This window comes from Anolis carolinensis, chromosome 6, assembly GCF_035594765.1.
Source record: "Anolis carolinensis isolate JA03-04 chromosome 6, rAnoCar3.1.pri, whole genome shotgun sequence".
NCBI classification, from domain to species: domain Eukaryota; kingdom Metazoa; phylum Chordata; class Lepidosauria; order Squamata; family Dactyloidae; genus Anolis; species Anolis carolinensis.
The window spans coordinates 82,322,216-82,334,391 of record NC_085846.1 but is presented as its reverse complement, the minus strand read 5'-3'; the positions used below and the strand labels follow the sequence as shown (position 1 = coordinate 82,334,391).

The following is a 12,176-nucleotide window of genomic DNA, read 5'->3' as shown; positions in this document are numbered from 1 at the left end:
ATGGCAACATGCGACCATGTTAGTAAGAGGATTCCAGGAGTAGCAGTCCCTAAAATTAACTTTATCAAGTGTTGGATTTATTGTGTCACAATGACGTTATATGAAACGCACTGTTTTTAGAGGAGTATGAATATACTGTTGCACCTGTTGGCACGAAAACTTCTTTGGAGACAAACACGCTTATGGACCAAAGCTGCAAATGTCACAGGTTTTATTACATTTGTGACTGATACTAAAGTCCAATTATTGCTGACATTTGGGGTTTGGGGCTGAAATCCTGCAAAGGTCAGTGTGAACAGAGAAGTAATACTCCCTGGAAACATTTTGTAAAAGGAAAGCTGAACAGAGGCTCCTCCAGGCATAGAACAGTTTATGGTGGCTGAACTATGTATTACTTGGCAAAACACAGGGCAAAAGCGATCCGATACAGCCTATGACAAATGGTGCAATTATTGTTTTATTTGACCAAGTGATAAAATATACATGTTGGGGGGAAATTGGTGGGTCCAAGAAAGTCCAGTGTGAGTAGAGAAATCAACTTTTATGACGGGTGCTTTTGTACAATGAAATTATAATGCCTTTTATTCAATTTTTTTTTTAAAAAAAAAAAACATATTACCTGTGCTAGGCTGAGAAGATACTTCTAAATCCTAGGGGTCTGAGTGTGTCTGAAATTGTTCTTTCTCTTCTGAAAGACAGAACTGCTGCCTGAAACATGTTCCTAATCACAAATTGGAAAATCCCTTCAAAATAAATTTGCCATGTAGCACAGGGAGATGGTGACAGATTAATACATGAACGGGCTTGGGAATTCACTAGGGACAGTGAGTGCTCTTAGGAAGAGAGGAATTAGTCATACAGTTCTTTGGATTCATGACAAAGCTAGTTCTTGAACTCTTCAAAATACTCAAGTGACATATAAACAGTGGAGTCCATTGTTCAAGTATCCCTACAACTGAAACCTGTGTGGGAGCTAATCTAGGGCTGAAATCTGAAATGCAGAATGAGATCCTAAACATGCACTCGTCTTTCATGTCAATTTACAAGGCAGACCATTAGAAACTATGCTTCATTATCACATTTCTATGTAAATTAATACTTTAGCTTAACCTCATTCCATCCACTCTTACTCTTGCCCAATAAAACTCACTGCTTATTTTACCATCAGTGGGGATAAAAGTACACACTGGATTTTATGGTGTGAGATGGGACCTTATTTGAAAGGGAATGAAACTGTAGGAAATAGCAAGAGAACTCCAGGATAACTTTGGCTGAGTGGATTCCTGGAAATGACATGTAAATATTAACATTATTGCCAGAGTAATTACTTGCCCCATCTTATCCCTGGTTAAAAAAATCCCAGACAAAAATAGAGGAAGAAATAAATAGATAAGCTTCTTCATCTAACAGTCCAAGATGAAAGTCAGCAGTCTAATAGATGACAATTTAGAATACAATGTTTTCAGCATTCTAGGTGGATGATGACATGCCGAGCTGTGGCGCAGGCTGGTAAGCAGCTGCTGCAATAAATCACTCTGAGCATGAGATCATGAGTTCGAGGCCAGCCCGTGGTGGGGTGAGCACCCATCAATTAAAAATAAAAAAATATAGCCCCTGCTCGTTGCTGACCTAGCAACCCAAAAGATAGTTGCATCTATCAAGTAGGAAATAAGGTACCACTTATAAAAGTGGGGAGGCAAGTTTAACTAATTTACAACATTGGAATGAGGAAGTGAGGAAGTGCCATCAGAGTGGATGATGAAGCAGCTGCTCCCCCCTGTGGCCAGAATCGAACATCAGGAGAAGGTTAAATTGCCTCTGCATCTGTCTGTCTGTCTGCCTCTGTCTCGGTTCGATGTGTTTATGGGCATTGAGTGTTTGCCCTATATGTATATAATGTGATCCGCCCTGAGTCCCCTTCGGGGTGAGAAGGACAGAATATAAATACTGTAAATAAATAAATAAATGATCCTCTAAGTTGATCAAGGATTCCAAGTCAATTGGAGCACGATGCTATCAAAGTTTTTGAATTTATTTTATTTCATAAATCACCTTGGTTTCCATTTTGGGGAAAATATAACATATAAAACATAAGAAATCTTTGTGAATAGACGATGGGGGTCTGGAGGCATAACCTTTAATCGGACCTGAAAACAAAGGGTCCTTTGTAGCCTTAAAAAAAGGTAAAGGTAAAGGTTTCCCCTGACGTTAAGTCCAATCGTGACCAACTGTGGGGGATGGTGCTCATCTCCATTTCTAAGCTGAAGAGCCAGCGTTGTCCATAGACACCTCCAAGGTCATGTGGCCGGCATGAGAGCCGTTACCTTCCCACCGGAGCAGTACCTATTGATCTACTCACATTTGCATGTTTTCGAACTGCTAGGTTGGCAGGAGGCAGCCTTAAAAACCAAGGCCTAAATCCAAGTTTTATTCCCAGTTAGGGCAGACACACTGAATCACTGAAAATGACATAACCACACATTGAATCTGTGGGTCCACTCCATTTGAGATTAACAATGGATTTAGGCCTAAGAAATGTATAATATAAACCAGACTCCTTCAATATGCTGCCCTCCAGATGTGCTGGACAAGATCTCTCATTATTCACAGACTGAATAATCGTTGTCTGTGGTAGATGGGGATAATGGAAATTGTAATTCCACAAATATGGGGGATCATGGGCTCAGGGACAAATGCTCAACACACAAAGATGTACTCTTCAAATCAGTTGCTTCTTTCAAGGGTCAGGTGACAATCACATCCCAGGTTTTATAGCAAAATGATCTTTAGAGAATAATGAAATAAACACTAAAGGCTTCCTGAAGCTATCTGTCAAAAACCATGTTTTAGAGTTTGCCTTCTTTCTTATATATACTCAATATTTTCTGAAGACTGAAAACCCTCTAGCATTCATTAGACATTCCTGTGATTTACACTGTCCAGTTTAGCTTCTGAGTAATAACATTCTTTGCTCTTAGAACAATAGTATGTTTAGAGTGAAAATGTTGCCTGTCTCTATATGTAAGATCTTGTGTTTTACACAATACAAGCTTTCATTTCCATGTAATCTTATACAGTTACAAAACTTCTCCAGCCATTTCCCCCTTCTCTAGGCATCAAAAGAAAGATGTTATAGGAATTACATTTGGTTGTCAAAATGTAAACAAAACAACAACACCTAATCATAATAAAGAAAAAAAACCAGAGTAAGAAACCAAAGTATAATCAGGCTAAGAAGGAAAACAGTCACGCCACATCCTATAGTGTTTATTTACAGTTCATCACCAAAGTTTCTTCACACTCAGACACCCCTGTTCCTTTTCAGGGTATATGATATCATATATTAGGAATGGCTAAGAGCATAGAAAACATGTGGTTAATGCAAACGACAGGCTGAATAAAGGGAAAAAATATGAGTGAATGAATCAGTGGGACAAAGCTGTAAGGCACATCACTTTTTAATTAAATAATAACGCAGTAGAGATGGTGCTAATGAACCAATAATCTCAAGAGAGAATTTTTACAATTCCTGCCTAATGTCAATGCTCTTATTAACCAAAAATTATTCATACCTGGTTCTTGAAAATACCACTAATTCTTCTTTAGATGCCACACAATTTTGGCAACCATCGGAGAAGTCTACGTGGAACTGAAGCAGACACCCTTTGACTCACCCCAAGTCTCTCATATCCCAGACCTGTCTGCTAAACTGCACTTTTCCCTGTCTCTTTGGACCTTCATTATGTATAGCCATTATGTCATGCCTTAAAAATACCTGGAAGCTCTTCATAAATGTCATCATCCACTGGTTCGTTTTTCTGGAGAGGAGGCATGACAGCATCTGTAAGGTCTTCATATTCCTCTTCTGGAATAACTTCAGACCCCATGTCTGTTAAGAGGAGTTCAAGAAGAGTTAGATAACAGGTAGACTTCAGTTACAGAACCAATTCTATTGATTCAGTCCCAATGGCATTATTTAGAAATTCCATGAAAACCAAAATGATTTTTTTCAAAATTCCATTTCATTTTTTTAAAATGCAGTTAGCACTTTTATTAAAGAGCACTCCAATGTATTTTACTGCCAATCATGGAGAAGACTCCTTATTCCTCACCCCTAAAAACACATTCATGAAATACACAGTCAAAGCAACGCAGTGACATTCTAAGATAAATCACAGCAAATTGTGTGAGAAAGCAATAAAGCTTTGCTTTTTATCATGCATTATATAAACAAAGCATCTCTTTATCAGGTGGCATACCTTGTAGGACAAACCTGAGGCTCTGTACCCATTCCTTAGCTTCTTTAGGAGTAGCAGCTGTAAACTGTTCAGAAACTTAGTTTTACTAGAAGTGATCACAAGAATAAAAAAAAATAACAACCAGCATCATAACTGTAATGCAAGGAAAGCAGCATTTCTTGTTACTTCTTCAAGGCACCATTAGTAATTCTTTACATGTCTCTGGTACTTTTCTTGCAAGGATGCTTCTTATAATGTCCCGTTAATTTTGACAAATTTACGTAATTGAAGCGTAGGATGATGGATTTGGAACTCTGATCAGCAGCTGGCAGCTGTGCTGGAAAAAAAAGCTGCTTCCCTTCATCAATGTCAAGCGCAGGACTGATGAACAAAATTCGCCCTTGACAATTAGAAGACACCCATGAATTTCTTTAGACTGCTGGGTACAGTTTTCTTAAAAATGTTCTTGTCAGAATCCAACACAGTATCTGACAACTTAATTAACTGGCTTTCAACTGCAATCTCAGATATTTAAAACTTATTAAAGTTACATTCCACTTTGATGCCTAACTGATAGATTCCTGAACCGCATTGTTGATATGTGCTTTTAACATCGAGTTCCCTCCTAGACCTCTAAGTAATACAATACATATTAAAGACTTGTGTGTGTGTGTGTGTAGTGTGTGTGTATCCTCAATAGTTTTACAATATTATTCAGCCAAGAAATCAAGAAGACCTATTAGATAATAGACATTTAAATATAAGAAGTGAAAGGGACAAATAGATAAAAATGACATATGGGAAATTTTTATTCAAACAGATAATACTAGAATTTAATCTCTTTTTTTTGTTTAAAAAAGAATATACAGGGCAAGCAAATAAAGAAAGTTTATCCTCCTCCTCTGGTATATCAGTGGTTGTTATATTGAAATGTTAATGTCTCCATAACTGGAACAGTAACAGTTTTATCAATTTAATTTCAAGACGACATAAAAAGTCCAACCTGATAAATGCGTTTATCAGGAGCAGCGATTTCAAAACAGCAATCTTTCTTTCCATCCTTCCGAAGGGTATTATTCATTCTGACGGTGTAGCCATCTATAGCAAATTCACCTTTCTGTTGTTTGTCTGTCGTAGATAAAAAGCAAAGATAGAACTTCATTTGCAACGTTGCACGTGAATGGCCCGCTGGGTTATCATTTATTCAGATTTGGTTCTTTCCCTTTCATGAATATGCGAGAGAGTGGGTTAGACATTATTAGCTGACTGGCTCATGCGATGTTTTGGGAGATAAAATTCTTCTTTAAGAAGAGAAAAACTAAGTACAATCCTATGACGGATGCCGATAGAATCCCACAAGGCCATGCTTACAGATGGTCTTGTTTAGCAGGAAGTGCATCCAATGACTCCTGTACCTTGGGGAGAGCCAAAAACTGGAACCTGGAACATGCAGGAGAAATGTACCATAAATCAGTGTGCCTCTACCTCTCTGGTTCACTGGCTAGAGGAAAAACCTGCCCAATGAAGAAGAACATAATATTTGGTTTACCTGCTACATCTTCCCTCTTCACTTTTACAGTCACTTTAAAAGCTGCTCTTTACCTATAGAGCAACTCTAAAGAAACAATGGCTTTCAAAATACAAATTTTAACATTTGTATTATGATTTTTGTTCAAGCAAACGAACACACACGGTGATGGGTTTGCAATGAATATCACTTCAGGGATGGATTAAAAGTACAGTCAGTCCCCAAGTTATGAACAAGATAGGTTGTAGATCTGTTCATGTATATGTATATATGTGTGTGTGTGTGTGTGTGTGTGTGTGTGTGTATGCATATGTATATGTATAGCTCTCCTGCCAACCTAGCAGTTCGAAAACATGCAAATGTGAGTAGATAAATAGGTACCGCTCCGGCGGGAAGGTAACGACGCTCCATGCAGTCATGCAAGCCACATGACCTTGGAGGTGTCTATGGACAACGCCGGCTCTTGGGTTTAAAAATGGTGATGAGCACCAACCTCCTAGAGTCGGTCACGACTGGACTTAACGTCAGGGGAAAACCTTTACCTTTACTATATGTATAGCTGGAGTAACACTTTAAAATGTTCCTGTTCTGACTTTCATACAAATTCAACTTAAGAACAAACCTCCAATCCATGTGTGTGTGTGTATGCGTGCGCACACTCACTCAAGTTTTGGATAGCAAAGGGAAAGGTTAACATCCTTTGTGTGTTCAGAAGATTACATCTCACATTCTGTCCCTGTGATCATTGGATTTTGAAAAAAATTGTCTTGTTGTGGAAACAAGGATTGGTGAGAAAGCTTCAGCAGAGACATCTTTTCCCCATGACAACTTTTTCAGGAGTGAATTTCCCCTCCTAGGAATAGGTTTCTCTCATTTCCTGCTGACTCACTCCTGTTATAATAATAATATAATAATAACTTTATTTTTATACCCCGCCCCATCTCCCCAAAGGGACTCGGGGCGGCTTACATGGGGCCTTGCCCGATAAAACAATCAAATATCAAAACACAGCAATAAAACAGTTATCCAATAAAAACATCAATTACAGTAAAAACAATTGTTAAAATCAACATAAAACATACAATATTAACACTGGAGACTAATTCATAGAACCCAGGCAAAGTGCAACATGTGCCGAAATGGGGAAGGTAATTTCACAGTTGAAATGGACAAAGTGCAATGTAGCATTGGCAACACCTCGAGAATGGGGCTATTCTAAAATGGGCAGACAGATCAGTCTGACACCAAATTAATTAACTGTTCTTCACAATGAGTTGTTCGTAAGTTGGATGTTTGTAACTTGGGGATTGCATCCAAACTATTTGGCAAAAAAGACTAAAGACCTTGTAATTAATTCTACAATGTAGATGGACCTGAAGACTAACCAAGGTTACTTAATCAGCTTCACAGTTTATTGCAGTTTATGGGCAAACTTCAGCCCTCCGGGCTGTTAGGAATTATGGGAGCTGAAGTCCAAAGCACCTGGAGGGCAAAAGTTTGCCCATGCCTGGTTTATTAAAACTTTGGTTTTCTTTATGCAATAGTCATGGGTTGTTCCAAGAGAAAGCTTTTTTAAAAAAAACATATTGGAATGTTTTCTTTGAGTTTAAAAAAATCAGAATTTATTCATTTAGTGTAGATACACGCTAAACCTGCTTTCTTCATAAAATAATGGCGATAATTTTCCCACTTTTCCCTAATAATCTTAACTACACCTGCCGCTGTGAAATACATTACATACATTTGACTTTTAGTTACAAACAGGGGTGAGACAACAGAAAGTGTGAGGAAATCTACCCCCAGGAAGGGAAATTCATTCCTGTAAGCGTTATCATGGGGGGTGGGGAGTGTCGCCACTTTTTTTTTTTCGTATCAGGAGCAACCGGAGTTGCTTCTGGAGTGACAGAATTGGCCGTCTGCAAGGACGTTGCCCAGGGGATGCCCAGATGTTTTGATGTTTTATCATCCTTGTGGAAGGCTTCTCTCATGTCCCCGCATGGAGCTGGAGCTGATAGAGGGAGCTCATCCGCGCTCTCCCCAGGTGAGATTCGAACCTGGCAGCCTTCAGGTCAGCAACCCAACCTTCAAGTCACAAGGCTTTTATCCCCTAGGCCACCGGAGGCTCCACTGAAGCTTTATCGTCGACCCTTATTTCCACAACAACACAAAATTTTCAAAATCCAATTCTCATAGGGACAGAAAATGAGGTGAAATCTTTTCAACAGGGATACAGAAAGCAAAACAAATATTACATATGTGGTAACTTTTCCCTATGCGATATAAAACTTTAAAATGTACCTGATCCAACTTACATATTAATTCAACTTAAGAACAAACCTGCAGAACCTATCTTGTTCTTAACCTGGGAACTGCCTGTATGTATGTATATAATAACATTTTTTTCCTGCTGGTGGTACTCAAATTAATGTGTGTCTTACAATCCATCAGATTTTAGAATTCAAGAAACACCGTATATTTTAGCTTGAAATGAAGAGTTAAGGCTCTTACAAATCCAATCATGCTCCAGAGGCCATGGACACAGAAAAATTAAAGTGTTTGCCATGACTTGCAGATGATGATGTTGATTACAAAATAAATGGTGATGTGCTGGTTTGGAAGGACACACATGTGCTAGGAGGATTGAAATAGCAACAAGAAAAAGACCTACTGTGCTTACTTGTAGAAAGCACCACTACTGGTTTCCTATGTCAATATCTCAACTGACTCCAGTTTTAAAGCTGCTACAAATTTATTCCCTTCATTCAGAGATCCTAGATATTTTGGGTAACTCAGATCCTTCAACCATGTATATGATCTATCCTAAAAATATATAGTTGTGAAATAAGATGCCTTTGTTTTTACCAAGAACGGCATTTTGTTGTTTAATATAGAAGGAAACACATCCTTACTCTACAACACTGTAATAATGTGTTGTCTAAGGCTTTCATGGCTGAGATCACAGGGTTGTTGTATGTTTTCCAGGCTGTATGGCCATGTTCCATACAGCCCGGAAAACATACAACAACCACTGTAATAACATCAACTGTATTTAAAATGCTCTGCAAAATCATGACAGTCACTAGTTCCAGATGGAAGTAAACATGGACAAAATAATAGTCAATAGGTGGAAAGCCTTAACACCATTTTTGGATTTTCAGGGGACTAAGGGAAGTGGAAGAAATATTCAAAAGGAAACCAAGTGAAGATAGTGTCAGGGTCATGTTAAAAACTGACCAAAGTTCAGAAAAATGAAGGCTAAATGAAATTCCAATGGAAACAACAGAAATGATAAGACAAGGTATATTTACACCATCTGGAAATAGAGCATTATATGAATGCAAGGAATGTCAGACGTAAATCCGGTTTGCTTCAAAAGAGAGTGACCCTTAAGGTCTGCAAACAGTCAACGGCTAAAATGCATGTGTGGGGTCCTAAGATAAATCATAAGCTTTTATAATACCTTTGTCGCTTCCATAGTAGTAAAAAACATTTCGACTCAGAGCACACCAACGTTTCTGCCACTCAAAGCCAAGAAAACTGTGGTCTGCAACAAACACAATTTACATAAGATTAGAACACCACTCCACAATTCAGTCCATGTTAGAGTCTGTGATGACCAATTAAAAAGTTAAACCGTGGAGCTGCTAAACTTGCTGACCAAAAGGTCAGCGGTTTGAATCCGGGGAGTGAGATGAGGCGGGAAGGTAACAGTGCTCCATGCAGTCATGACTTTGGAGGTGTCTACGGACAACGCCAGCTCTTTGGCTTAGAAATTGAGATGAGTACCAACCCTGAGTCGGACACGTCTAGACTTCATGTCAGGGGAAAATCTTTACCTTTACATTTTTCATAAATATAATTTCATAGTTACTCTTAATCTGCAATAGTATGAGCAAATACATCCTTTAATCTAGTGCTTGAAGGGCTGGAAGATAGAATGAAGCAAGACAGATGATTCAGATCAAAATGTTTTTAACAATGTTTTTTATTGGTTAAACTTTTCAATATCTTGCTTACACTTAGTTTCCATTGGTGCCCACATTTATACACACTTCGATTCCATGTAACATTGCTTTTATCTGCATCCTCTCTTTTTATACATCCTTTTCTTAAAAGGGGGGGGGGGGGGAAATAGAGGGAAAGAAAAAAAAGGGGTGGGGGAGATAGGTGACCTCCGTTCTATCCCAATCTGGTCTCAAATAAATCTTATACACTTCACTCTCTAGACCTCTCTATATTAACTCTTTTCTCATATTACAACATTAACCAAAAGAACTTTAATTTATTCTTCAAAACTCAGAATTAGCAAGCCCTTCTCTTCTTCGTGCAAAAAGTGAATATAAATGTTACAAAGTTATCCACAAAGTTTCATTTAGCTTTATTTTGTCACGGCGGTTTTTTCTCTCCTAAACAGTATAACACACCTAGTTATTCCCACAAAACCTTTATGATTTCTAAATGAACGTCTAACTGGGTTAATGCTTCTTAGATTTTTAATATAATAATAGGCAGAGTGATTGAAAATTCTGCATAAAAAAGCCTTAGCATCCAGTCACCTACATTAAAGCTGTCTATCAATGGCTCTCAAAATGTTCATGACATTTATCCAAGACCACCTACTTATGGATACATTTTTATGCATTTTACTCTCAATTATAACTCAGTTCTTTGCAGTAAAAGAAAGTGGGCTATCTTTTTGACTGGAACATATTTAACATTCCATTAGCTGGAAACATCTCTCACCAAAATAAGGCATAATTTGCATTGCCTGTATTGATTTACCTTTTTTGCGTTTCTCCAGATACCCAGATTTTAAAACAGCCTGAAGATCTTGCACTGCAACTGGAGGAAACTGATGCCCTAAAAGGGGGAGAGGGGAATAAACAGATAATAAATATTATTTTTCTATTAATTAGAACAACAATGACATACAATACACAGACAAAGGTAAAGGCTTTCCCCTTTCATCTCAGACATCTGGAGGTGATGTTCAACCCCAACCATGGGGAGGTGCTCTTGTTCCATTTTTCCATGCTGAGGAGCCTGTTGTCCTTAGACATTTCTGATCGTGTTGCCAGCATGTATGCATGGGGCACCCTTTTACCTTCCTGCTGAAGCGGTACCTATTGATCTACTCACATTGCATGCTTTCAAACTGCTAGGTTAGCAGAAGCTAGGACTAACAGCAGGAGCTCACCCCGACTTGTGGCTTCAAACTGTCAACTCTCCAGACATCAAATTTCCTGCAGCTGTTTACCCTGCTGCACTACCGCAGCCCCCAATTCATACCCATAGATGTGTTATAATGCAAAATTAGAGTTGGTTTTTTTTTTTTGGCATCATAACTCTTGCCTACGGGGATTGTCACTGCTACTGTAATTTGAAAGAGCTAGTTTATAGAAAAAGTTTTAATGTTTATATTGGAAAGTACATTCTGCACTTTTAAAAGATGTATATTATTTGATGTCATGGCCAACGGCTAGTACAATAAACAACTCGTTCATTCATTCATTCAAATTAGTGGTCTTGCCAGGGGAGATGGGTCATGGACCAGTAACCTAAGAAATAAATTTCACCAGGCAATGATCTGTCTCCAATGGTAGACCACAGTAATGGCTGGAAGGAATCTTAGATCTGCTGCATCCAAGGCTACTTCATTATCCTAAAATTGGGAAGGAGCTGGAAGCAACATTCTTCTTTGTGTTGTGACGTCTTGAAGGGCAAATTGAAAAGTCAAATCCAATCACAACTCTTTATCGTAGGGGTTGGGCAAAGGACAGTCCCCCAAGACCACAAATGGCTAACCCTTTCAGGCTTCCTTCCAGCCTCTTTGGGAAGCCTCCATGTGATGAACCTTTTAAATACATTGTGATGCACCCCAAAGGTACGAGAGCACTCTGAAAACCACACTGGGGCCAGTTGTTCAAACAAAACAGTTTATTGAAGGTTTATATATATGTGTATGTGTGTGTGTATATATATATATATATATATATATATATATATATATATATATATATATGCAAACAAACAGCAGAAACAGTCAATAGAGTAAGTAGTCCATAATAGAATGTCCACAATAGTTAAAAAGATAGTTCTTCAAAGTCTTTCAAAGTTGTAATCCACAAACAAAACTCAAAGAGTTCCAGCAAAGAGTCAATGTCAATAAGCAGCCAGGAGTTGCAGGAATCAGGGACAAGACACAGCAAAACGACAACTGTAATCCACCTGGAGGGTATTCCTTGGAAAGCAGGGAAACAAGAATAAGAAGGCGAGGTATACTCGAGAGTCACAAGGCACAGACTACAACTGGGTATCCTGGAAACGGCACGGGAACAAGGCAAGGATCAAGAGGCAGGAACGGAGATGCTTCTCCCAAGAATGGCAATGTTGACATTGACACTGCAACG

General features: G+C 38.5%; 1 protein-coding gene across 1 annotated transcript in view; it reads right to left on the bottom strand.

The window, feature by feature from the left end:
- The window catches only part of skap2 (src kinase associated phosphoprotein 2), a 134,625-nt gene that overhangs the window by 48,655 nt on the left and 73,794 nt on the right, over positions 1 to 12,176 (bottom strand). The window contains exons 5-9 of the mRNA XM_008117055.3: positions 10,549 to 10,626; positions 9,227 to 9,310; positions 5,242 to 5,366; positions 4,260 to 4,323; positions 3,776 to 3,889 (exon numbers count right to left, since the gene is read on the bottom strand). Coding sequence (XP_008115262.2) covers positions 3,776 to 3,889; positions 4,260 to 4,323; positions 5,242 to 5,366; positions 9,227 to 9,310; positions 10,549 to 10,626 — 465 coding nt within the window. The remainder of the gene's footprint in view (positions 1 to 3,775; positions 3,890 to 4,259; positions 4,324 to 5,241; positions 5,367 to 9,226; positions 9,311 to 10,548; positions 10,627 to 12,176) is intronic.